Below are 27718 nucleotides of genomic sequence, written 5' to 3'. Positions count from 1 at the left end.
CCACCTACCCTGCACATCTTTTGACTGAGAGGAAACCCGGACACCTGGAGGAAACACAGACAGACACAGGGAGAATGTGCAAACTCCACCCAGGTCCCTAGAGTTGTGAGGCAGCAGTGCTAACCACTGAGCCACTGTACCGCCCTGTTTTCTCAATTCACAAGACTCAAGAGTGTCATTCTGCAGCCACCTATTTAATCAATGGACACTTTTAGACATAGGCCTTAATGCTGAATATATTGATCATCAATTGAGGTTCATGGTGTAACTTCAGGTTTTCAAAATTTCTGCTCTCTAATATTTTTTGTTCTTTAGAGAGGTTTAGGTTAGAATATAATTCACAAGTCTCTCCATAGAGATAAAAAAAACGGAGATACTTGTAGCTGCTTTGGCTTGTAAATTAAATCTGCTGCAATTTTTTAATTTTGCAAGCAAATGAAAAAAAGCTGTCAGATTTGCTTCATATTATATTTCGTTTTAACTGATACCAGGAGAGTAAAGATGCAGCATGGTGCCTCATCCAGTGCCTTCTAACGTGATTCCCTTCTTTGTTCTTTTTCCGTAGCTTCCTGTTGTTTTTCGCAGCTTTGAACATTTCTGTGCTCCTTGGCTTGTAGTAAGAGTCTTTATTGAACTGAACTGATTACCTCTATAAGTGTCTCATGGTGGATATCACAGGACTACAGCAAGTCAGGAGGCACGATAGTGCAGTATTACGCTTTCATTCTAAACCTGTGTCAAACAGTCACTCTGAACTCCTCTTACAACTGACCGTAATGAGTTGATATCTCAACATCCTGACTACTGTTTTTGAAGTGTTTAATTACTAATGCAATCTCATTAACATAAAGTGTTTTTCTGCAAATGCTCAATAACACGTATTGTGCAATGAGGCAGACTTGACGAGGGAGCTTAAGGTAAAGGAACCCTGAGGAGGCAGAGATCATAAGATGATAGAATTTACACTGCAATTTGAGAGAGAGAGAGAAGATAGAATCAGAGCTAATGGTATTACAGCTGAATAAAGATGACTACAGAGGTATGAGGGAGGACCTGGGCAGAATTGGCTAGAAGAGGAGCCTCGCAGGAAAGACAGTGGAATAAGCACTGGCAGAAGTTTCTGGGAGTACTTCAGGAGATACAGCAAAAATTCATCCCTAGGAAAAAGAAGCATGGTACAGGGAGGATGAGGCAACTATGGCTGACTAAGGAAGTCAGGGATAGCATAAAAACAAAAGAAAGAGAAAGCATATAATGTCAAGAAGGGCAGTGGGAAATCGGAGGACTGGGAAGCTTACAAAGATGAACAGGGGGCAACAACAAAAAAAAAACTAAGGAGGGAAAAGATTAAATGTGAGGGCAGGCTAGCCAGTAATATAAATGAAGACTGTAAGATTTTCTTAGGTATACAAAGGGCAAAAGAGAAACAAAAGTGGACACTGAACCACTGAAAAATGACAGTGGAGAGATAGTAGTGGGAAACAAGGAAATGGCTGAGAAACTGAATTACTTCACATCAGTCTTCATGGTAGAAGACACCAGTAATATCCTAAAAATTCAAGAGTCAGGAGACAGCCTCCATATTCAGCTCCATCACCAAGGAAAAGGCGCTAGAAAAACTGACTGGCCTGAAGGTGGATAAATCACCTGGACCAGATGGGCTACACCCCAGAGTTCTAAAGGAGATAGCTGAAGAGATAGTGGAAGTGTTAGTGGTGATCTTTCAGGAATCACGAGAGTCAGGGAGGGTCACAGAGGACTGGAAAAAATCACTAACGTGACCCTGTTTAAAAGGGGAGTAAGGCAAAAGACGGAAAATTACAGTCCGATTAGCCTAAACTCAGTCGTGGGTAAAATTTGGAGTCCATTGTCAAGGATGAGATTTCTGAATATTTGGAATTATATAGTAAAATAGGGCAAAGTCAGCATGGTTTCATCAAAGGGAGATCATACCTGACACATCTGCCAGAATTCTTTGAGGAAGTAACAAGCAGGGTAGACCAAGGAGAACCAATGGATGCTATCTACCCGGACTTCAAGAAGACCTTTGATAAGGTGCCACACAGGAGACTGCTAAGTAAGATAAGGGCCCACGATTTTAGAGGCAAGGTGCTAGCATGAATAGAAGATTAGCTGTCTGGTAGAAAGCAGGGATTGGGGATAAAGGGGTCTTTCTTGGGATGGCAGCCGGTGACTAGTGATGTTCCGCAGGGGTTGGTGCTGGGACCACAACTCTTCAGTTTGTACTTTAAATGATCTAGATGAAGGAACTGTGGGCATTCTGGCTAAGTTTGCAGATGTTACAAAGATAGGTGGAGGGACAGGTAGTATTGAGGAGGTGGGGAGACTGCAGAAGGTCTTGGACACGTTAGGAGAGTGGACAAGGAAGTGGTAGATGGAGTACAACGTGGGAAAGTGAGAGGTCATACGCTTTGGTAAGAACAACAAAAGCATGGACTATTTTCTAAAATGAGGAGAAAATTCAGAAGTCTGAAGTGCAAAGAGATTTGGGAGTTCTAGTCCAGAAGTCTCTCAAGGTAAACTTGCAGGGTGAGTCAGTAGTCAGGAAGGTAAATGCAATGTTGGCATTTATTTTGACAGGACTTGAATGTAAAAGCAGGGATGAATTACCAAGGTTTTAAAAGGCACCGGCTAGGCCACTTTTTGTGTATTGTGTGCAGTTTTGGGCCCCACGTCTCAGGAAGGATGTACTGGCCCTGGAGCGGGTTCAGAGGAGGTTCACACGAATGGAAAGCTTAACATATAAAGGAACATTTGAGGACTCTGGGACTACACTCATTGGAGTTTAGAAGGATGGGGAATCTAATTGAAACTGTCAAAATACTGAATAGCCTGGACAAGGTGGATGTTGGGAAGATGCTTCCATTTGTAGGAGAGTCTAGGACCCAAGGGCACAGCCTTAGAGTAAAGCGAAGATCTTTTAAAGTAGAGACAAGGAGAAACTTCTTCAGCCAGAGAGTGGTGAATCTATGGAATTCACTGCCACAGAAGGCTGTGGAGACCAGGTCATTGAGTACATTTAAGACTGAGATAGATAAGTTCTGGTTTATCAAGGGATATGGGGAGAAAGCAGGAGAATAGGATGGAGGAACTTATCAGCCATGATTGAATGGCACAGCAGACTTGATGGGCCGAATGACCTAATTTCTGCTCCTTCATCTTATGAAGGGTAATTGAAGAATTGGTAGGAGGAACAAAATGAACATATATACGACAATGCAAAAAAAAAAGACCAGACAAGATACAGAAAAATCAATTCTACATACAAGAATCAAAATTTTTCTACAGTAAAAGAAACGACTTCAGATTAAACAACCTGTTTTAAACGACTATTGAAAAGTCTATAAAAATAACAAGCACTGCAAGACACCACAGACTTACATCTTCCTGCACATGCCTTAGGAGACTTTGCAATTATTTAACTAGCGTTAAATCTTTTCTTTCATAAAGAAAAGACTGATATAGGTAAACTATAATGTATTCAGTCAAATGACTTGGTCCTCAGAACAAACAAAAGTTAAATATAGCGATACATCAGTAAACTCACAAGTCCACAGCCACAGTCCAATGCCGGAAGTGATTACAGACAGACGCAGAGACTGCTTTCTGACTTGCTGCAAGTTCATGACTCCGAGTTCGAATCTATCCCGAGAGCCCATTGGTTAGTGCTTCAGCGCATGTCTCTGTCCTATTGGCTACTGTGCCGAGCTGTGTGTATCCCTGTTTTCTATTGGCTGCAGTGTTTGACAGGATGCATTTCCATGTTGTATTGGTTGTTATGCCTGTCCGATGTATCAATGTATTCTATTGGGTACTACCGTCCGTCTTGCCGTATCACCCTTTTTTGTTGGCTGCAGTGTTTGTCTGGTTGTATCCACTTATCCTATTGGGTATAATGTCTTTCCGGATATATCCCTGTGTCTTATTGGCTATTATTGTCTTGTCTGGATGTATCCTCTTCTTCTGTTGGCCGCTGTGTCTGTCCGGATGTCACCCTCTGTCCTATTTGCTATTTCTGATGGGAGTGAAGCTGAGGGGCCGAGAGGTCATTCCGAGCGTATGTTTTTCTGAAGATTATGGGGTCGCAGCCGCCAGCGAAACCCTGGGAAAGACGGATCCCGGGAAACCTGAGTGCCCCCTCTTTCCAGTAAGTGTTATTCGGTGATCATGATGTGCACGGCCGTGGCTCGGTGTGAAGCCTTAATGGCATTTCCGCTTAAGAAAAAAACCCACAGTGAACTCTTAAAATATCATCGTCTTTCGAACCGAATCCGATTTCAAAATCATAACAGCGGCACTTGCCAAGTGGAGTGTGGCAGGTGTCTGTGATGTGATTGAGCAAGTTGGATAGAGGTTTAGAGAATTATTCGAAATGCTAACGAGTTGTTCCCAGCATTTCTTCATTTTAAGCTTTTTTTTCAGAAGTCACCGCGCTAAATGTACTCCGTAAAGTTTAAAAGTAACAAACATTCAACATTTCGGAGGGAACATCAATGGCTAGGCCCAGTGTGGGGTGACTTCACCCGACATTGCCACCGCTTGTTGTGCTCCAAACCCCCGAAAAGCTGCAAATTCCTCTTCTGCTCTGAACAGTAGGATTGTAAAGTTAGTCAACCTTTTAATGCGGTGTAATTTGTGATGGATACGAATTTTATAAGGTGCTCCGATAATGAAACCAATATGCTTCGGGAGTAATCAGTTCCCACTGGGCTTTTTGTTGAATGAAGGTTGGAAGCAACATTGAGCAATGAAATCGACATTCGGGAATTGCAACATAACTATATAGAGAGTCAGAAATTTCTATACTACAGAAACTGTTCAGCTACAAAAACATTAATAACAAAATCATAATCTTGGATTTAGCAATATTTCGATGGTTTAAATGTCTGTCCTTTTAGTATTGAATTTTGGACGAGCTGTGTGACAATTTAGATACTGGAGGTGCGAGTGAAGTTGACCTGGATGCCATTAGTGCACACGTGAAAGCTAATGCATGAATAGAAGTTGACAAAGTGAAAAGTTATCCATCTAGACTGTTGAAGTCATTTTAAAAGTCCTGAATCTCAGAATGTTAACAAGCAGAACAGCAAGTAACATATGTAGGGAAATGGTGTATCGCTATTTATTACAAAGGGCTTGGAATTTTAGAGTAAAGGTATCTCACCTCAGTTATACGGGGGTATATCTGGAAAACTGTGAGCAGTTTTAGTTTGAGGAAAGTGTGTCTTGTCAGTGTGTCATAGTTAGAATGTATCAGAAGTTTAATAGATTGCTTTCCGTGATGAGGAATTGTCCTATGAGAAGAGATTAACAGAAGTAGACCTTTATTCCCTGGCATTTAAAGGAATTAGATCTGATGAAATAGAAACACAAATCATTCTTAATGAGCTTGCCAGGATGGATGCAGAGAAAAGAATGCCCCTGGCAGGGGAGGGCAGTGCTTTTACACAGACAGTGGTGTAGGCATGGAATGAACTGCTGTGCGAGTTGGTGAAGGTGAGTACAATTACACCAGTTAAAGTGTACATGGATAGGTAAATGAATAGGAATGGTTTAGAGGGACATGGGCCAAATGCTGGTAAAAAAACTGGGACCAGATCAGTTATGATGTCTGGTTGCACAGACGACTTGGACCAAAAGGTCTGTTTCCGTCCTCTATAACTGTATGATTCAATAACTTAGCAGTGAAATGAGAAATTTCTTCTTTCAACGGACAGCGATGCCATCCCAGGTAGCTGCAGACAATTGTTGACTATATTCAAAACAGTGAGTAGATATTTAGGTGCTAAAGGAATTGGGGTACGCTAGGTAGTGTCGAAAGGTGGAGCGAGATCATAGATAAACTATAATCGTATTGCATAGCTCAGAGGGAAAGTGCCTATTCTTGCACTTTGTGCTTTTGAATGATATCCCAAGAAGCAGTGTGTTTATGAGAACTAGAAGAGGGCTAAGGATAAATGCTTGAGGAACAACAGAGCTAATGGTCCAAGAACAGTAATAGTCACATGTGACTCTTTGGTTATGAACGGATTGACAAAGAAGGAATTTGCCCAGTGTGTAGTAGTATACTATTTGACTGCAATGGTGGTCACTGATTATAAAGATTGTGTTGATGGGATAAGATTGATCCTGAGGGATTATATTTGTGGGGCGGTATGGTGACACAGTGGTTAGCACTGCTGCCTCACAGCGCCAGGAACACGGGTTCAATTCCACCCTCTGCCCACTGTCTGTTTGGAGTTTGCACATTCTCCTCGTGTCTGTGTGGGTTTCCTCCCGGTGGTCCAGTTTCCTCCGGTCGATTGGTAATGTTAAATTGTCCGTAGTGTTCAGAGATTTGTAGATTAGGTGGGTTAGAGTGGATTGGGTTTGGGTGGGTGCTTTGAGAGTCGGTGTGGATTGTTGGGCCTAAGGGGTTGTTTTCCACACTGTAGGGATTATATTATTCTGTGATATGATTTCTCTTTCATAGTATGCTGTATAAGTTGAAGGAAGAAAAGAGAAAGTAGGATTGGTATGAACTGTATGGGGGATAGCTACTGTTCTTTGCAGTCAGGAGTATAAGCTTTAGAGGCTGGGTTGCCTGCCCTTTGCCAGGATTAAGCTCATCGGGGACAGGAAAGGAACCTTGAACAGCAAGGGCATTGATCCAATTATTGTGGTCCACGTAGGCATCGTCATCATAGGTAGGAACATGGAAGTTTAGCAGCCATTGGCTAATTTAAAATCAACTACAAATACAGTAAGCTCTAGATTACTAACTCAATCACAAACAAACTGGCACAGGGTCACTGATCAGGGGATTGAATGTAGGACTCCAGAAATTGTTGTGGGAAAGATGGGTTTCAATTGATAAAACACTGGCACAATACTTTAGCTTTTCCACTGGGATAGGCTTCATGTGAACCATGCTTGGACCAGTGCCTTTATACATTGAATACCTGGGGCTGTAGAAATGCGTGGATGGATAGAAAATCAAATGGGTGTGTTTGATTGAGAGTAGAATTTCAGGAATCAGAAGGATTGTTAAGTTGAATTAGATAGAGAAAGATAGTTAAGTACCAGCATTGGAAACAAATATCCAATGGTGGTGTCTTGGCAATGATTGATGGGAAGATGGAGATTAAAATCATGAGTGATTTTAAAAAAAAAAACAAGTTGGGTCGATTTTTCTGTATAATGACACAAAGTAAGATGGTGGTAGTTCTTGGAGGTTAGTCATCTCAGTTTCGGGTCATCACTGCCGCAGTTCCTCAGAGCAGTGTCATAGGCCCACAGATCAGCTGATTCATCAGTGACCTCTCCTTCTTCATTAGGTCGTCTGTGATGATTACACAATGTACCCTCCATAACTCCTCGCATACTGAAGCAGAGCATGTCCAAATGCAACAAGACATGGTCAGTATCCAGGCTTCGGCTGAAAACTAGCAAATAACATTTGCGCGAGACAAATGCCAGGCAGTGACCATTTCCAATCTATCACTGTCTGTTGGTTTTCAGTGGTGTACCTATCACAATGTCGTTACTATCAAAATCCAGCTGGTTAGCAATGACCAGAAACTGAACTAGACTTGTCATGCAAATACTGTGGCCAAAAGAGCAGGTCAGAGGCAAGGAATGCCACAGTAAGTAAGTTGTTCCTGATTCCCCAAAGTCCTGTTGACCATCTTCTTGGCACAAGCCAGGAATGTAACTGTATGCTCCTGACTTGCCTGGATGAGTGTAGCTTGACAACACCCAGGACAAAACAGTCTGCTTGTTTGGCACCATGTCCATGACCATTCAGTCACACCGCCAGCAATGCTCAGTAGCCATAGTGTGTACGATCAACTAAATGCATTGCAGAAATTCAACATGGGTCCTTAGACAGCACCTTCCAAACCCACAACCGCTACCATCTGACAGGACAAGGACAGCAGATACATGGGAACATCACCATAAGATACAGGAAAATAATTACTCCATTCAGCCCATCAAGTCTGCTCTGCCATTCCATCATGGTTGATTATGTTTCTCAACTCAATTCTCCCAGTAACCTTTGATCTCCTAACTAATCGAGAACCTATCTAACTCTGTCTTAAATACATTCAACCATGCGGCCTCTACAGCCCTCTGTAGCAATGAAACCATAGATTCACCACCCTCTGGCTGAAGAAATGCCTCCTCATGGCATTGTACTGTCACAGTAGCTCAGTTCTAAAGGGTCATCCCTTCACTCTGAGGCTGTGCTGTCGGGTCCAAGTTTCTCCTACTAGTGGAAACGTCTTTTCCATAGCCACTCTATCCAGTCCTCTCAGCATTACATTGGTCTAAATCAGATACATAAACCCCCCCCCCCCCCGCCCATCCTTCTAAACTCAAGTACAGACCTAGATCCTTAAACACTCTTCATATGAAAACCCTTCATTCTAGGATCAATTTTGTAAACCTCCTCTGGACCATCCCCAAGGCCAGCACATCCTTCCTAAACTGCTCACAAATTTCCAAACTTGGTCTGTCAAGAGCTTTGTACAAGAGTCTGAGCAGAATTGGCTAAGGAGGACAGAAAATAAGTTAGAAAGTAAGATGGTAGTGAGCATTTAAGGAAGCTATTCATAATGCTCGACAAACATATATTCCAATGAGAGAGAGAAACTCCACATGACAGATGGCTAACTGGAGAAGTAAGGATGCAATTAAAAGAAAAATAATACCATGTTGCAATGATCCGGGGTAGACCAGAAGATTGAGAAAAGTTTACAAATCCGGTAAAAGATGTTTTCTTTTTACAAAGATAAAATAAATTGAGAATAAACTAGCTTGAGACAGGAAACATACACTAATAGATTCTGTGTATACAAAGTGGAAGTGGATAGCTGAAGTAAATGTTGATGTCTTAGGCAAGACTGGAGAATTTAAAAAAGCACCCAGAAAATGCAAGAGACTTCAAAGAAATATATTCTACCTGCATTTGCTGCAGAGGGAATAAAAGTATTGAATTAATGCAGAGGTATCGCTGATGGTGTTTATCTAGTACTCTTGTGTACTGCTGATCATAGTCCAGTTCTCACTGCAGAACATTAGTGTGGTGACAGTAGCTGCTGTGCATTCTAAGACCTATTTTGACTTCGGCAGGTCTTTGTTATCAAACGCTCACCACGGTTTGTAAAAGGCTAAGCTGATGTAGCTGACCCAGTGTGGGATCTTTTCATCAATGGTTGCCTTTTGAGAGGGGTGGCTGTCACATTATGGGAAATGCTTAATATATTTCAGTGACTGCCCTTCAATGTGTATGGGAGGTAGAATATTTTGCTGACCAGTTGAGAGTTGATATTAGTTTTGTTTTGGCAAAGTTCAAGGGCCAGTCAAATTTCTTGGTTGTAGAATTGCAAATTTTGATGCAGAATAGGCAGCAACGTTGCAGTCATCTGCAAAGTATAAATTGTGTATGATTATGATGGTTAGTTTAGTTTTGGCACAGAGACAACTTTGGTACAGAGATTTTAAGAGATTTCTGTCCAGGCAATATTTAATATTGACATTGGAATGCAGTTTATCTGTGAGTATCTACTGTTAGGCATATTATAGATCGTATGAGAGGTAACATACAGCCTTGCTTGACTCCAGTTAGGATTTTGAAAGCATCTGTTTCAGATCTTCCCCTTAAGGTAGTTAGTTATATTCACATCATCATGATCATTGCAGGATTGTGATTTTTTTTTGGACATTCTGATCCATAGAACCTCACAATTTACTGTGTTAGATAGTTTGGTCTGGTCAGTGAATGCAACAAAGAGTTCCTGGTGCTATTCTCAACATCTTTCTTGGGTTTGTCTGATAAGAAAGACCATGTCAGGGGTTCCTTTACAAGTTTTCAAGCCACCCTATATCTCTGCAAGGATTTTGTCTGCCACAGGAAGTATGTCATTCAGGAGAATCCATGTCAGGATTTTCCCTGCTCCAGACAAATGGAAATAACCCTACAGTTTCACAACATGATTCATTTTCCTTATTATAGGTAGCCATAAATGTTGCATTCGTGAAGTTGTGGGGAGATGAGGCGAGAGAATTATTTGTTTTTCTCTGCCGGACCATAGAATGAGCATATGGAATCTTGATGTGAACGTAAGCCCAGCAGCTTTGAAGGCCTCAGTGGGAGTACCTCTGGAGCCACAGGCTTTGTTGCTTTTCATTCTTTGGATAACCTGTTGTAGCTCTTCCATTGGTGACTGAGCCATGGATTCTAACACATGGTATTGGCAGGTAGCTTGAAGGTTATTAATATCTGCTGTGGATTCACAGTTCAGCAGTTGTTTTAAGTGAAGATTAATGGGTTTGTCATTCTTGAGAAGAGACCAAAAAGCATTTTGTCAATTTTAGATTACAAATTTTCGTATTTATCAATGGTCCTGGTGGGTTCAAAAAGAGCTTTGCAGGTAATGATATTCAGCAAACTGTTGAGGATCTTGCATACCTTTTCTTCCTACCACAAGTCATTGAGCTTCCAAATATGTCTTCGGGCATAACCTTTGAGATGTTAGATTACTGACTTGTGATATTTTAATGTTCTTCCAGGCGATAAAGGTTGCTCATTTTTCAAGCTCTTTATTTGAATTTTTGCAGCATTTTTAACAAGATACATGAACTGATGCCTCAAGTGGAAATAAATATCACATACAATATGATAGTCATCCCAGAGATATGTCTGTGTTATTTTTGTATCTGCGGACTGGTAGAAGATGATGTATGCTGTAATGATGCCGCACTGAGTGCATTTGTCAGCAGGAGATTACTGTTTATTTTGGCTAATCCTAATCCATTTTTTCCAATCGTCTTGCTACAGACTTTGAAGTCACAGTCAACCTTTAAAAAAATCCCCAGAAGGATGATTCTTGTTTTTGCTTTTGAAATGGTATTGAGGACTTCATCAAGATTCACTGAGGCAAGGATTAGGGTATAAATAATGCTGACAGTGACATATTGATTATGGCTGAGCTGGATATCATAAATCTTTCAATAATCCATTTGGCAGTCTGTCAGTGCTGCCAACATCCAATTCCAGATGGCAAAACCATGCTCCTACGAGGAGTTCGAACAGTTCATCCACTTCACCAACACCTTCCACACCAACCTTAAATTCACCTGGACCATCTCTGATACCTCTCCCTCATTCCTGCACCTCTCTGTTTTCATCTCTGGCAATGACCTGGAAACTGATATCCATTTCAAGCCCACCAACTCCCACAGCTACCTAGAATACACCTCCTCCCACCCACCTTGCTTCAAAAATGCCATCCCCCCCTTCCCAATTCCTTCACCTCCGCTGCATCTGCTCCCAGGATGAGGCATTCCACTCCTGTACATCTCAGATGTCCTTGTTTTTCCAGGACTGCAAACCCCGCCCCCTCCCCCCCACCAAATTTGGTCAAGAATGCCCTCGACCATGTCTCCCACATTTCCTGCTACTCATCCCTCACACCCCCTCCCCGCAATAACAACCAAAACAGAATCCCTCTCATTCTCACGTACCACCCCACTAACCTTCAGATCCAACGCATCATCCTCTGACACTTCTGCCATCTGCAATCCGACCCCACCACCAAAGACATTTTTCCCTCCCCACCGTTATCTGCTTTCTGGAGGGCTACTTTCTCCGTGACTCCCTTGTCCGCTCCACACTCCCCTCCAGCCCCACCACACCCGACACTTTTCCCTGCAACTGCAGGAAGTGCTACAACTGCCCCTACATCTCCTCCCTCACCCCCATCCCAGGCCCCAAGAAGACTTTCCACATCGAGCAGATGTTCACCTGCACATCTGCTAATGTGGTATACTGTATCCGCTGTTCCCGTTGTGGCCTCCTCTACATTGGGAAAATCAAGCAGAGGCTTGGGGACCGCGTTGCAGAACACCTACGATTGGTTCATACTAAACAACTGCACCTCCCAGTCGCCAACCATTTCAACTCCTCCTCCCATTCCTCAGATGACATGTTCATCCTGGACCTCCTGCATTGCCACAACGATGCTACCTGAAGGTTGCAGGAACAGCAACTCATATTCCGCTTGCCCAATGGTGTCAATGTGGACTTCATAAGCGTCAAAATCTCCCCTCCCCCTACTGCATCCCAAAACCAGTCCAGCTTGTTCCCACCTCCCTAACCTGTCCTTCCTCCCACCTATCCCCTCCTCCCACCTCAAGCCCCACCCCCATCTCCTACCTACTAACTGCATCCTGCCCCCTTGACCTCTCCGACCTCCCTGGACTGACCTAGCTCCTCCCCAACTCCTCACCTACACTCACCTTTACTGGCTCCATCTTCGCCTCTTTGACCTGTCAGCCTCCTCTCCACCTATCCTCTCCTCTATCCCACTTTTATCTGCCTCCCCCTCTCTCCCTATTTATTTGAGATCCCCCTTCCCCTCCCCCATTTCTGAAGAAGGGTCTAGACCCGAAATGTCAGCCTTCCTGCTCCTCTGATGCTGCTTGGCCTGCTGTGTTCATCCAGCTCCACACCGCGTTATTTCACGTACATGAGGGCTGGTTGCGGTCTTTCCTGTCCTTTAGAAGGTGTATGCCCCTGCTTGTTCCTTCTGTATAACCATTTATAAAACCTGACCTCCAAAAATTTTCCTGTCAATCTTGGAGACTAACAGTTTGTCCATTGTGAAAACAGCTGTATCGGTAACTATTTAGAGGTGTGAACATCCTGCATTTTTTTTCTCAGTTCAACAATTTGTGCCCCCATCTTCAATCTTTAACAACCAAGCATCTTTAGCTTGTTGTCAGTCACGATTAAGAACAAGACAATTGACCCCTTCATTTCTCCAGTTCACCCTAAATTAAAGAGTCAATCCCTGAATGTAACAATTTTGTAAACTTTGTGCAGATTTACAACAAATTGTACACCACATTATTGAGACCACACCTAGAGTAATGCATTCAAATTTGTTCCCCTCATTTAAGGAGTGATATATTTGTAATAGAGCTAGTTCAGAGAAGATTCACTGGTTTGATTCCAAGGGTGAACAGATGAGGAAAGTTTGAAGAGGTTTAGCTTATACTCTGGGGTTTAAAAGAATAACAGTGTCTCATCGAAACATATAAGATTCGGAAGGGACTTAACAGAGTACACTGTTAGACAGAGTTGAGGGATGTTTCCTGTCATTGGGTAATCTAGACTTTGAGGGCCAGAGTTTGAAAAGCAAAAGAAACTCCCCTTTAACGCGGAGTAGAAGGCAAATTTCTTTTGTCAGAGAGTTGTAAATTTTTGAAATTCTCTGTGCCAAGAGTGCGATACAATGTAGGGCATTGAACATGCACAAGGCTGAGACAGGTAAGTTTCTTATCTACAGAGGAGTTCAACAAGGTTGTAGACTTGCTCACTGAGCTGGTGTGTTTGTTTGCAGAAGTTTCGTCACTCTGCTAGGTAACATCATCAGTGCGCCTCTGGTGAAGTGTAGGTTTCTGTCCCACTTATTATTTATTTGCCTCAGTTTGCTGGGTTGGCACTACTTCCAGTTCTATTTTTCAGTGGTTTGTATATCGGGTCCAGTTCAATGTGTTTGTTGATGGAGTTCCAGTGGGAATACAAGGCTTTCAGGCATTCCCTGGCATGTCTCTGTTCGGTAAACAGTGACCCGATTATACAAACTACTGAAAAACAGAACCCCAAGTAACGCCAACCACCCCAGCAAACCAAGGCATGTAAATAACAAGTGGGACAGAACACCAACGCTTCACTGGAGGTGCACTGACGATGTTATCTAACAATATAATTTCAAGAAGTTAAAAATCTGGTTTGTGTTTTGTTTACAACTAAATCAGTTAGAATGAAATTTTCAAATGATGAAACGTTTGCAGCCAAACGCACCAGTTCGGCGAGCACGTCTACAACCTCCTCCACAACCCAAGCTACAAATCTTCTGAAAAAGTAGTTGAACACTATGAAAACAGGGAAGTGTTGAGGCTAAGGTCACTTCAACTCTGGTCATACTGAAAAAACAAACAAGTCATTTGTCAGCCTAGAATTCTTTCTTATTTAGACTTATTTCCAATGTATCTGAAATGACAAAAGTATATGATCCATAACAATATAAATACTTATAAAAATGTTATTCCACAAGGCTACATTAAGAAGACTGATTACAAGCAAGATTTAAATCTGAAAATTTCATTCTAACTGATCTAGTTGTAAACAAAACACAAACCATATTTTTAACTTCTTAACATAATTACTAGAACAATATAATTTTAAGCTCCTGCAGCAAACATAGTTGTAACAGTGTTCATGAAGAGCACAGTCTTTGGCAAAATGTTTTCCATTGTTTGTGAGCGCAAATATCAGAATGTGCATTACATGATTTAAATAATCAAATTACAAAAACAAATACGATTCTCCCAACACACAAACTTGCTAAGTTTTCTTCATGAATGTTTGTTTGATTTGTGTTTTTAAAATTGCATTTGCACTTCCTGCATTTCAGATCAACTGAACTGTTATCTACCGTACCTACAAGACAAGGACAGCCTGTAATTACAAGAATCCCACCACCTCTTCCCCCAAGACCAACACAACAGACTGGAGTTGGTAACTTCAGCACTTACAGATCTACCTACAATACCTTCTCTCCAGCATATACACCATATGGAAGCTCTTTCTATGGAAGCTATAGCCCCTATAATTACGGGTATGGAGGCCTTGGCTACAACAGATTTCGAACAGATGATGTTCCGCCGAGTAGGTTTGTACGCCAGGCTGAAGAAAGCAGTAGAAGAGCATTTCAGTCCATTGAAAGTATTGTTCATGCATTTGCCTCTGTCAGTATGATGCTTGAGGCTACTTTTTCAGCAGTATACAACAGTTTCAGAGCCGTCTTGGATGTTGCTAATCATTTTTCCAGACTTCGAGTGCATTTTACCAAAGTTCTCTCGGCATTTGCATTGATCAGAACTTTGAAGTACATGTATAGGAAGTTACAAAGGTTACTGGGCCTACGGAACAACTCTGAGATTGAGGATTTGTGGGCAGACAGTGCTGTGCTTCCAGCTGGTGCTGAAGATAAAGTACCTGGGTCAGGCAAATCCTGGCCCATCTTTTTGTTCTTCACTGTTGTTCTTGGAGGTCCGTACCTTATATGGAAACTATTAAGCTCAACCACTTCGGAAGGACCAGGTGATAAAACCTCTTTTAAATAAACATTTAGAAACTGTTTCAAAGACGGTAGGAACTGCAGATGCTGGAGAATCTGAGATAACAAGGTGTAGAGCTCGGTGAAGACAGCAGACCAAGCAGAATCAGAGGAGCAGGAAAGGCTGACATTTTGGGCCTCGACCCTTCTTCAGAAAGACCCTTCTGAAGAAGTGCCTAGGCCTGCAACATCAGCCTTCCTGCTCCTCTGATGCTGCTTGGTCTGCTGTGTTCATCCAGCTCTACATCTTGTTATATAGAAATTGTTGTGACCTGAGGACAAAAAATAGTCAATGCTCTTCTACCAGGGAAATAATCACTTTAACACTCAGCTGAAACTTCCTTACATTAGTTTGTTTTTTTTTGTACTTGTTAATTGTCACTATTCTGTACTATGTTATGTTTTTAAAGTGGAACATATGAACACCATGGATCTGTAGTCAAATTCTAATGGCCAAACAATTATGCTTTTCTGTGGTAAACATCGTAAAAGAAAAGAAATCTTGGGTATTTTATTGTAAACTAATTGAGGGAAGGTTGAATGCAATGTTTGTGCAGGAAGAGGGAAAATTCAGTTACATTAATGCTATCTGCTAAAAACTCAAAGTAGAGAGTGGTGTCTTAGATTTGAATTAGTGGCTTTGGGATATTCTGCAAAAAGCAATTTAGAACCATAAGCTACTGATGTTCTTACTTAACCTAAAATATTTCAAGTTCAAATTCTGTATTTCTTTCTAATTAGAATGTATTCCTACATGCAGCCTACTCTGATAAATGTTGAAGCTTCAGATAAAGTGTACAGATGGTCAACAATAATAACAATATTTAGATCTGTAAGTTTTGACAACAGGCTTTTAAGAATGAATAATTCTGGATTTGAAGACCAGCCTTAGTAATGGTGATCATAAAGCTATCATCAATTTTCTTAAAACCCCATCCAATTCATTGATGTCCTTTAAAGAAGGAAACCTGCTATGCCCACATGGTCTGACTATCTATGCATCCAGTCACATAATAATGTAGTTGACTCTTAACTGTTCTGTGAATTGCCTACCTAGCCAATCAGTTCCAGGTCAGTTAGGGTAGGGCAACAATGCTGGCCTTGTCTGTGCCACCCGTATCTAATGATAGAATTAACTTTAAAAAAGTTCCTTAATTTGACTAATCATAGGCTGAGGGGAATTCCCAGAGTGGTTTATAAAGCACTTGGATGTGGTGGAATTGGTTAGGATTTTTGAATTAGATAGCAATATTGCAACTAAATAAGTATACCTGTGTATTACACAGCAGAGGGGACAGGTAACAAGAAGTATAAATCCTCTGAGTTCATCCTTAATTACATTACTGTTGAATGTGGGAAGAAAAGATATGCATTAAGAATGAACCCTCTCATGTAAAGACAATAATCCTGTACATCATGGGTAACTGGAGGGTCCTTTATTGAGTGATTTCCCTGTGACGTTCATAGAATCTGCAACTTTTTTAAGTATCAAAAACTATCTGGCAGTTTTGTGAAATTATTTGTAGTTTATTTTTCCTGTCTTGATGACTGCCTCTGGAGTTAGCATCACTTGAATGTGACTTTGGTCGATAAAGGGAACACTGTTTTAGAATGAGAGCCTTTTCCAACTACTTTTATATCCTGCAACACAACAATATCATTTTTCCCCAAGCAATCACTTTTTTAAAATATAGAAGTATTTGTATACTTATACCTTCTTATCCTGCATCATTTTTATTGCTTAGAAAAACACAGGCAGTGGGTGTATAGGAACTCCAAGTTGCAGATCATACTGACTTGGAACAATATCATTTACTCATAGTCATTCAGTTGTATTCCTGGAAACCCCTCCTAACCGCACACTGAGTGGATCGACAGCATAGATTCCACTGGTTCATAAAGGCAGGTTCTCAGCCACCTTCTCAAACACTTAGGATATGGCATAAGTATTGACCTTGCCAACAATAGTCCTATTCAATTAATTATTTAATAAAAAGTTGCTAATGCAAATAGTATCTTGTGAACAAATCAGAAACACATTTTGTTTCACCCTACTTTAAAGTTGTGTTTGTCGTCACTCCTTAGAGCTGAAAGGCTAATACTCTGGCAGTGTAAGTGACATACTGAGTCTCAATTACCCAAAATGGAGATTCTACAGGTAATAGACACGCCCACTGCACCCCACTCTAAAGGACTGCATTCCTCAGGAGATTGGGTTACTAATTAGTATAATTGTCATAGTTTTACCAGACCGTAGAGCTGCTCTCTCATTAGAGAGAGACACATGGTAGTAATGTAACCTGAGAGTCACCATACCTCGGGCACGGGGTAAGATTGAGAAGGGGTTGTTAATGCTCTCTCTCGCTCTCTATCTATCTATATAATACACACACGATTCTAATTACACCACGTGCAGAAAGTACATAAACTCATTGTATTGCCTGCATTATTGTTTAGAATGGCTTTTTTCCCAATCCATAAAAGACATTTTCATCTGTGACCTTCAAAACACCTTCTGCTACATTTTTTCCATAATCTATTAATTTAACAATTCTGAGCCAGATTTAGATATTAGGAGAATAGCTTGTTTTTTAAAGTTTAAGTACATGCTTCTGCTCTTGTGTAAACTTTTAAACCATTGTACTGAAGCATAGAGTTATACCCAGCACGAAGGAAAATAGTTGTGTATGGTAGAGGTCAGTCATCCTGCCTCCAGAACATCCCTGCAGGAGTTCTTCAGAGTAATGGTCTGGACTAAACCTTTTCAGCTGCTTCATCAGTGAGTTTCCCTCCTTCACAAAGCTAGAAGTGGAGATGTTCACTAATGATTATATGATGTTCAGCATCATATGCAACAAATACTGAAATAGTCCATGTCCAAATGCCACAAGACCCGAATCGTAGCCATGCTTGGATGACAAGTGGCATGTAACATTTGTCCCACAGAAGCAATAGGCAATGTTCATCACTAATGAAAGAGAATCTAATAGTTACCCATTGATTTTCAGTGACATTACCATCACTAAAACCCCCTGCTATCAAAATGCTGGGTTGGTCATTAACCAGAAAATGAACTACACTAGCCATGCAAGTACTGCGACTTCAAGAGCAGACAAAGCTTGTCCACCAAATTCAAGGCACAAGTCAGAAACATGATAGAGTACTCCTTACTTTCCCAGATGAGTGCAGTTCTAGCAACACTCAAGAAGCTTAGCACCATCCAGAACCAAGCCAACTTGATTGGCACTACATCTAAAACATCCACTTTCTTGACCATTGAGGCACAGCAGCAGTATCATGTACCATCTAAAAGATCCACAGCAGAACTTCATCAAGGCTTCTGAAACAGCACCTTCTAAACCCCTGACCACTGCTGTCTAGAAGAACAGAAGCAGCAGATACATGTAAATACCACCATTTGCAACTTCCCCTCTTAGCCACTTAACTTGGAAATATGTCATTGTTCCAAATCCTGGAACTCCATCCCCAATAGCATTGTGGGTCTGCCTACAGCAAATGGAATCAAGAAGGCTGTTTACCACCACCTTCTCATGGCAGTAATGCTGAAATGATGGGAGATGTGACTGAAGGCTCAGAATACTGCTAGGTTATAGGCTACAACAACATTCCAGCAATAGTACTCTGGAATTGTGTTCCAGAACATGTCGTATCTTCAGCCAAGCTGTTCCAGTGCAGCTCCAACATGAGCATTTTGCAACAATATGGAAAATTGCTCAGGTATGTCCTGTACTGAAAAAGCAAGATAAATCCAACCCAGCCAAATAGCACCCAACCAGTCCATTCTCATTCATCAGTAAAGTGCTGGAAGGTCATCAACAGTGCTATCAAGCAGCATTTGCTTTGCAGTAACCTGTTCACTGACTGCCACATTGGGTTCTGCTAGGGCAATTCAGCTTCTGATTTCACTTTGAACATGGACAGAAGAGCTGAATTCCAGAGTGGTAAAAGTGACTGTCCTTGACAAAAAGACCAAATTTGATGGAGTTTGGTATTAAGGAGTCCAAGCAAAACGAGAGTCACTTGGAATTGGGGGTGGCAGGTGCTTTGTTGGTTGGAGTCATACCTAGCATGAAGGAGGCTGGTTGTACTTGTTGGAGGTATTCATTTCAGCTCCAGAATATCTCTGCAGTTGATCCTCAGGATAATGTTGTGGACCCAACAATATTCAGCTGTTTCATCAATGACCTTTCTTCCATCATAAGGTCAGAAGTGGGGTATTATCTGATAATTGCACATTGTTCAGCAAGACTTAGACAATAACCAGGTTTGAGCTGACAAGGAGCAAGTATCATTCAGGCTAGACAAGAGCCATGCAATGACTATCTCCAACAAAGAGAATTTAACCATCATCTATTGACATTCAGTGATATGACCAACATTGAATCCTCGACTGTCAACATCTTGGGGTTTACCACTATGACCAGAAACTGAACTGGACTAGTCATAAGTACTCAGACTGCAAGAGTAGGTCAGAGGTTAGGAATTATGCAGTGAATAACTCACCTCCTGACTCCCCAGAGCCTGTATACCATCTGCAAGGCACAAGTTAGCCATGTGATGGAATATTTCCCACTTGTCTGGATGGCTGCAGTTCCAACAATACTCCAGAAGCTTGACACTATTCAGGAAAAAGCAGCCTATTTGGATGTTTGTGGAATCACTTACTCAGTCACAGATGCATAGTGTCTGCTATCTACAAGATGCACAAAAGACATTCACCAAAGCTCCTTTTGACAGCACTTCCAAAACCACAGCCATTACCACTACCATCTAGAAAGACAAAGGCAACAGAGATATGAGAACACTACTACTTGCAAGTTCTCATCCAAGCTACTAACCATCCTGACTTGGAAATTCCTTCAGTACCACTGCGTCAAAATTACTTAACTTCCTCCAGAGAACTATAGCATAGAAAAAGGCCATTTGGCCCATCTGTCCATGCTGGTCAAAAACAGCCACTTAACTATTCTAATCCCATTTTACAGTATTTGACCTGTAGTCTTGTATGCCATGACTTCCTAAATGAATTTGTGAATAAATCTGAAATGTAATGTGGCTTTCTGCTTCTATCACACGAACAGGCATTGAGTTTCAGGATTGCACCACCCTCTGAATGAAAATTTTTCTGGTCTAAACCTTTCTGCCCCTAACCTTAATTCTGTCATTAATCCCTCCTTCAAGTGGAAATGTTCCAGTCTGTGCCCCACATAATTTAATACATTTCAATCATGTTCCCTCTCAACCTCCTCGGCTCTAAGGAAAGTATCCCCAGTCGGTCCAATCTGTCTTCATAATTGAAACTTTCCAAGCCAGGTAACATCCTGGTAAATTTCCTCTGCACCTTCTCTAGCTATCACATCCCTCCTCTAACATGAATTCCAGAATTGCACACAATACTTTCGCTGCGACCTAACGACATTTTATACATTGTTGGTCTACCTACAGCAAATGGACTGGAGGGTTTCAGGAAAGGCAGCACATTAGGCAGCTCACAACTACCATCACCTTAAAGGCATTTAGCATTGGCAATAAATCTGGACCAACTAGTGGCATCCACACCCCATGAATGATAAAAGTAATTAGTAGCTTGGATGAGGAGAGTGCATGTACTATGGCCCAAGTCTGAGAAGGCAAGTGATGAGGATGACAGTGTCTACAGAGGAACATGGATAGGTTAGATGAATGGGCAAAAACTTTTGGCAGATGAAAAATTGGGTGGTTACACACATTGACAGGAAGAACAGAAGTGATTGAATATTATTGAAACAGGAAAACTGCAGCAAGCAGCAGTACAGTTGAATGTGGGGCCCTCTTGCAAAATCACAAAGGGCTAGCACCCTAATTCAGATAATAGAATTTGGTCTTCACTTAAAAACAAATGACTTATAAACAGCGGAGTCTTGTTAAAACTAATTGAGGCACTACTTAAACAACGCTGTAATACTGAGAGTGTTTTGGACCACTTATCTAAGGAAAGATGTACTGGCAATCTAAGGAAAGATGTACTGGCATTGGAAGCAGTCCAAAAAAAAGGTCACTAGGTTGATCCTGTATATGTATATCGTCAAGGGCAGGTTGTGTCTCACAAATGTCACTGAGTTTTTTGAGAAGGTGACCAAGCATGTGGATGAGGGTAGGGCAGTTGACGTGGTGTACGTGGACTTCAGTAAAGCCTTTGATAAGGTTCCACGTGGTAGGCTGTTGGAGGAAATACGGAGGCATGGGATTGAGGGAGATTTAGCAGTTTGGATTAGAAACTGGCTTTCTGTAAGAAGGCAACGAGTGGTGGTTGATGGAAAGTATTCAGCCTGGAGTCCGGTTCCTAGTGGTGTGCCACAATGATCTGTTTTGGGACCACTGCTGTTTGTCATTTTTATAAACGATTTGGACGTAGGCATAGTTGGATGGGTTAGTAAGTTTGCAGGTGACACTAAAGTCGGTGGAGTCGTGGACAGTGTGGAAGAATGTTGCAGGTTGCAGGGAGACTTGGATAAACTGCAGAATTGGGCTGAAAGGTGGCAAATGGAGTTTAATATGGATAAATGTGAGGTGATTCACTTTGGGAAGAATAATAGGAAGGCAGAATACTGGGTCAGTGGAAAGATTCTTGGTAGTGTGGATGTGCAGAGGGATCTTGGTGTCCATGTACATAGATCCCTGAAAGCTGCCACCCAGGTTGATAGCGTTGTTAAGCAGGCTTACGGTGTGTTAGGTTTTATTGGTAGAGTGATTGAGTTCCGGAGCCGTGATGTCGTGCTGCAAGTGTACAAAACACTAGTGCGGCCTCACTTGGAATATTGCATGCAGTTCTGGTCACCCCATTACAGGAAGGATGTGGAAACATTGGAAAAGGTGCAGAGGAGATTTACCAGGATGTTGCCTGGTCTGGAGCGAAGGCCTTCTGAAGAAAGGCTGAGGGGCTTGGGTCTGTTCTCATTGGAGAGAAGAAGGCTAAGAGGGTATTTAATAGAGACATAAAGATGATCAGAGGATTAGATAGGGTGGACAGTGAGAGTCTTTTTCCGAGGATGATGACGTCAGCTCGTACGAGGGGGCATAGCTACAAATTGAGGGGTGATAGATTTAAGACAGATGTCAGAGGCAGGTTCTTTACTTGGAGAATAGTAAGGGCGTGGAATGCCCTGCCTGCCAATGTAGTTAACTCAGCCACATTAGGGGCATTTAAACAGTCCTTGGATAAGCATATGGATGATGATGGGATAGTGTAGGGGAATGGGCTTAGATTAGTTCACAGGTCGGCGCAACATCGAGGGCCGAAGGGCCTGTTCTGCGCTGTAATACTCTATGTTCTATGTGGTATAGAGGAATTTTCTGATAAAGAGAGGTTAAATAAGTTGGGCCTATATTCATGGGAGTTTAGTAGAATGGGGGGTTACCTTATTGAAACATATGAGATTCTTGTTGGGGCTTAGATGCTGAGAGGTTATTTCCCATTATGGTAGAATCTAGGACCGGAAGGCACGATTTCAGGTCACCCATTTAAGATAGAAATGAGGAGGAATATCTTGTTTCACTGGGTGATGATTCTGTGAAATTCTTTATTGTGGAGGGCAATGGAGGCTGTATCATTAAGTATATTGAAGTCTGAGATAGACAGATTTGTAATAAGTAAGGGAGTAAAGGGGGCAAAAGACAGGAAAGTGGGAGTTGAGGCTTATCAGATCATTGATCACATTCAATGGTGGAGCAATCTAAGGAGCCATGTAGTTGACTTAAGCTCTTGTTTCTTATGCCTTTATGACTGCAGTCTATTGGAAGAATGACTTTGGCTGACCTAAAATATGATGAGTGCTGCCCAGTTTTGTGCTGGCAACAAGGGCTTGATTAAAGGAGGAGCAAATTGCTGCAGTGTGATCCCCAATTATAGGAGATTTCTGTATTTTCTATGTTTAAGCTGTGACCAATAGTTACATAGAACATAGAACAGTACAGCACAGAACAGGCCCTTCAGCCCACAATGTTGTGCCGACCATTGATCCTCATGTATGCACCCTCAAATTTCTGTGACCATATACATGTCCAGCAGTCTCTTAAATGACCCCAATGACCTTGCTTCCACAACTGCTGCTGGCAACGCATTCCAGTCAGAGATCAAATTACAGAATATAATTACAGAATGTAATGTTACAGTCAGAGATCAAATTACAGAATGTTTACACTTTTTGTTTTTCGATTTTTCCATCCATTTTTCATGGCTGGCTATTGTACATGTTAATTTGCTGATACACTTTCCTCTATTTTCAAAGAAGAATCAACAAGTTGGGCAAATGGAGATGATGATCATGTTGTAGCAAGGGCAGAATATGACTTCACTGCAGGCTCAGAAGAAGAGCTTACATTTCGTTCAGGTGACCTGCTGAACCTAGCTCCCAAAGGTGAATTATTCAACTATATTTTCAATTTAAATTTGCTGTAATAAACTGAACAACAGCTGTGAAAATTTTCATCTTGTGCATTTTTTTTCTCCTTAATACTGATAAAAGGTGAACATCAAAATAGTAAAAGAAAGAAAACTATGATTAAACTTATAATTTCAAAGATTGAATGACAAAAGAGCTCATTTAGAATTTTTTAAACTATTTTCTTCCTCTGAAAGCAGTCACTCATTGGTTCTATTGGTAACCACCGATATTTTGCACTATTGGCCAATCTTTGGTGAATGCTGGTAGGCCCATTGCCCAATGTAGGCCATTAGAATTTATTTCCTCCAACATTTTGCACATCAATGTCACATGTTTATATTAATTCAGAAGTATAACCTTTTGTCTCAACCTCAAAGATATATTTCCCTCCCCCATGCTCCAACCCCATCCCCTTTTCCGTAGACGTAGAATAGTTCAAAGTTTAATGGATTGCCCAAATGAACATTACCAATGGACTGCATATATTTAACCTTAGAAATCACGCAGTGATGAAGAGAGATAGACCATGATTGACATAAAAACAGTTGGATGATGCAACACGATAGACTTTGTAACTGAGTGCACAAGAGACAGATGGTGGGTACAAATGTGTAAAAAGAGCAGGTGAAAAAGAAAAGAAATATAAAGTAAAATATTTGGTCAGGACACACTTTTTTTAAATATTGAGGAAACTGAAAGCCCAACAAATGAAACAAATGCAAATAGGAAAAAGAGGAAGGTAGGAAAAAGCGTGTGTTAGCTTGAGCAATATTTGAAATGTTTCCTACTGTAGGTTGCATATTACAGTACAGTTGTTTCTGAAGCAGCTTTGCACATGTGCAATGAAAATGTAAAGTTTCTGTCGTCCCAGAGGACCATAGGACTGCTCTCTCATGGGAATGAGATGGCTGGTGGTGGTTTCCCCTCAGGGTTACCATGCCTCAGGTGAACTGCAAAATTGAGAAGAGTCCTTCATGGATATTCAATACACGTCAGCTGGCGCAGAAATTCAGCCCATGTTGGTCGCATCACACTGCCTCACAAACTGGCTGTCCAACCAACTGAGCTAACTGATTCCCCTCAGTCATCTATACTTGTATATTATAAAACACATGATATTGGAAGGCTTAAACAATCTGTAAAGTGATCCTAACGGGTTTCTATTTAAATTATTAAAAACTAATTTCAGTTGAATATAAATTTATCGCATTTGCCACTTATTCCAAAATGGAAAAAGAACTGAGAGAATTTCACACTCATTGAAGTTTAAAATAAAGGTTTTCAACACTTTGGAGTAAATTCATTCAAATCTTAGTTGTCAGACCCAGTCCCAGATAGTCCATTTGATACTGGTATAACGCATGCTTAACTGTTTTCCTTCTCTTTTCAGAACAGCAACCTAAAGTACGTGGGTGGTTGATGGCCAGTTTGGATGGTCAAACAACAGGATTAGTGCCAGCCAATTATGTCAGAATTTTAGGTAAAAGACGGGGCAGAAGGCAAGCAGAGCTGCAACGCTTGGCAGAAAAACAGCCACATGGAGGTTCATCAACTGCAAGTGGACCTAACATTATTGAATCATTGGAAGAACAAGAAGTAGCTTTCGAATCAGTTTTTACTGAAACACCAGAACATAATAAAGATCCTAGCACTACACAATCCGCACATACTGGTAAAGATATAGTCAATATCTGACAATATTAATATTACTAACAGGAAGAAAGCTTTCCCTTTGTAAATCTGGTGTGTTAAATTATATTCACAGATTTTAGATTTCTGTTGTACCAAATTATGATCCTTCCATCGTTAGTCCAGCAATTTTTATTTTGAAAAATTATTCAGGGTACATAAGATGTTTATTTTTTGCCTATTATGTGTCTATACCCTTTGTCAACACACACCAGGTATTTTTTGTTTGATCAATGTACAACAGATAATTACACATACTTAGCCAACATTTAAAATGGTTGGATTGTTTCTAAAAATTCTTGCAATTTCAACAAATTTTGATGATTGACCCATAAGCCAAAAACAAAAGTCACAATTTTACAGCCCCCTACCATCCACTGATATATTTGTAGACAGTTTGAAAGTAAAATAAAATGGATAGCTACCTCCACAACATTCCTGCATGTCATCATATATTACTGTGGGTGGGTAAGGTATCAGCAATATCCCACCCTTGGGCTTCTAGCTTGTTTTTACCTTCATTGCTGTTAGTTTTGCAGGTGTGGAAGGTGGAACAATAAGCTAGCATGCTATTTTTAACCTTGATGCTTAAAAGTGGGAAGGAAGCAGGCAGGAGTTCCCTGTGCTCATCAGATCCATGATTCCTCCATGACCAAAAACCTAAAAACTTACTTGCAAGTTCAGCATTCATGGATCCTTTCATTTGCCACTACTGAGTTCTTGCATAGCTGCAAAGTCTTGAGGGCAGGACCTCCTTTTCTACTGGACAGAAGTCTTGCTCTCAGCTCATTACAGCCTCTCCCAGTACATCATCATTGTGGGGTGGGGGGGTGGGGTAGCCATTTGTTTGAAACCCGTTGGCTTAATACCAACTTTACTGTGGGGTTAGCAAACCCAGAAGGCTGTCATTCCCTGTGTAATATTTGCCCTTCAGTCTTTTTTGTTGCCTTTAATTTCTTAGGAGACCTGGATTTTATTCAACAAAAATTGGTTACCAGTGATGTGATTTGAAAGCATATTGGAAAGCTCTGTCCATACTTAAAATTTGATTACTCAGGTTTTTTTGTATTTGTGAAACTGGTGATATTCTGGTAAGTTTGGTAGTAAACCTGTAGCTTGTGATGCCATTGCTGCTTGATGAAATTAACTAGAACATTATAATACAATATGTATTAACTCAAATGTATCAGTTATAGCAAACATTTGAACCAAACGTGATTACTTCTAAATTGTTCACATTAACCACAATAATAATTTCACAAGTGAAGTTAATTTGCCTGATGTGGTGTCCTTAATTAATTGGATAACCATGAAAATGGTAGTTTGCTGCTGTTCTTTTGAAATATTATCTGTATCGCATTTCCAACTGGGAGAGGTAGCCAAACTGAAGCAATCACACAGTTGAGTAATAATTTCAAAACAAACTCGCTTGTGATAAAAAGTGAACATGGTGTTCAACACGTTGTGACAGTGTATGGATGTTACCTGATGGAAATAATTAAATAGTGAAACATCATTTTAAAGTAAGAATGTCAAGGGTCTACTGAGTAAGTCTTTGCATAAGTTAATCTAAACGTATATTTTCATTTGGAATCATAAATTTCTTTTAAACAGTATTAAACATTACATGCTTATGAAATTGGGAAGTTTCCACAAATGAATGCTGTTTGTATTGTCAAACTATGTCAAATTGGAATGTTTGAGGATAAGGCCCCCCGCCTCACATTGTCGTTGATCTTGAGCTTTGTTTCAATTCAGTTCATTTCCATACATTACAGCACAGGAATAGGTTCTGCGGCCCACCAAGCCTGCGCTGATTCCTAGTCCTTCTTTGGACCTCCTACTTATTGCCCATACGCAGTTTGTATCCCTCTGTTCGCCTCCCGTTCGCATGTCTGTGCCTTCAATGTCGCTAAGGTACCTGCTTCCACCACCTCCGCTGCCAGTGCATTCCAGGCACCAACCACCCTTTTGAGTGAAAAATGCTCGCGCAATTCTCCCCTAAACTTTCCGCTCCTCACTTTGAACCTACGTCCTCTTGTACTTGACTTTTCCACCCTCGAAAAAAAGCCTCGACTATCCACCCTAACTACACCTCTCACATTTTGTAGACCTCTATCAGTTTGCCCTGCAGCTTCCATCTTTCCAGTGAAAACAATCTGTGTTTGCCCACCTTTCCTCATCGCTAATATCGTCCGGACCAAACAATAGCCTGGTAAACCTTCTCTGCACCCTTTCAAAAGCATCCACGTCCTTCTGGAACTACATGCAGTATTGCAAATATGGCTGTAATATAACTTGCCAGCTTTTATATTCACTGTCTTGGCCGATGAAGGCAAATGTGCTGTATGCCTTCTTGACCACCTTCTCCACCTGTTTTGCCACTTTCAGGGA

General features: G+C 41.2%; 2 protein-coding genes across 7 annotated transcripts in view; one reads left to right on the top strand and one right to left on the bottom strand.

Moving 5' to 3' along the window:
* pus10 (pseudouridine synthase 10) overlaps positions 1–3648 on the bottom strand; it is a 164024-nt gene extending 160376 nt beyond the window's left edge. For 2 of the 4 annotated variants that reach the window (XM_048536220.2, XM_048536224.2), the window contains exon 1: positions 3569–3648. The gene's annotated coding sequence lies outside the window, so the exon portion shown is untranslated. The other 2 variants (XM_048536223.2, XM_048536221.2) reach the window with 2 other exon arrangements.
* A 314-nt stretch (positions 3649–3962) lies between these two features.
* On the top strand, positions 3963–26133 carry pex13 (peroxisomal biogenesis factor 13). 3 transcript variants are annotated; one of them, XM_048536893.2, is made up of 4 exons: positions 3965–4168; positions 14487–15175; positions 23483–23608; positions 25026–26133. In XM_048536893.2, exons 1-4 carry the CDS (start codon positions 4098–4100, stop codon positions 25328–25330), a joined length of 1191 nt encoding a protein of 396 aa, XP_048392850.1. In that variant the 5' UTR covers positions 3965–4097; the 3' UTR covers positions 25331–26133. The 3 variants fall into 3 exon arrangements, with proteins under 3 accessions (XP_048392851.1, XP_048392850.1, XP_048392849.1); XM_048536892.2 differs by having other exon boundaries at positions 23480–23608; XM_048536894.2 differs by lacking the exon at positions 23483–23608 and having other exon boundaries at positions 3963–4168.
* Positions 26134–27718: the final 1585 nt, after the last annotated feature.

The sequence above is a fragment of the Stegostoma tigrinum genome, chromosome 9 (genome assembly GCF_030684315.1).
Source record: "Stegostoma tigrinum isolate sSteTig4 chromosome 9, sSteTig4.hap1, whole genome shotgun sequence".
Lineage (NCBI taxonomy): Eukaryota > Metazoa > Chordata > Chondrichthyes > Orectolobiformes > Stegostomatidae > Stegostoma > Stegostoma tigrinum.
This window is presented reverse-complemented; position numbering and strand designations above follow the sequence as displayed.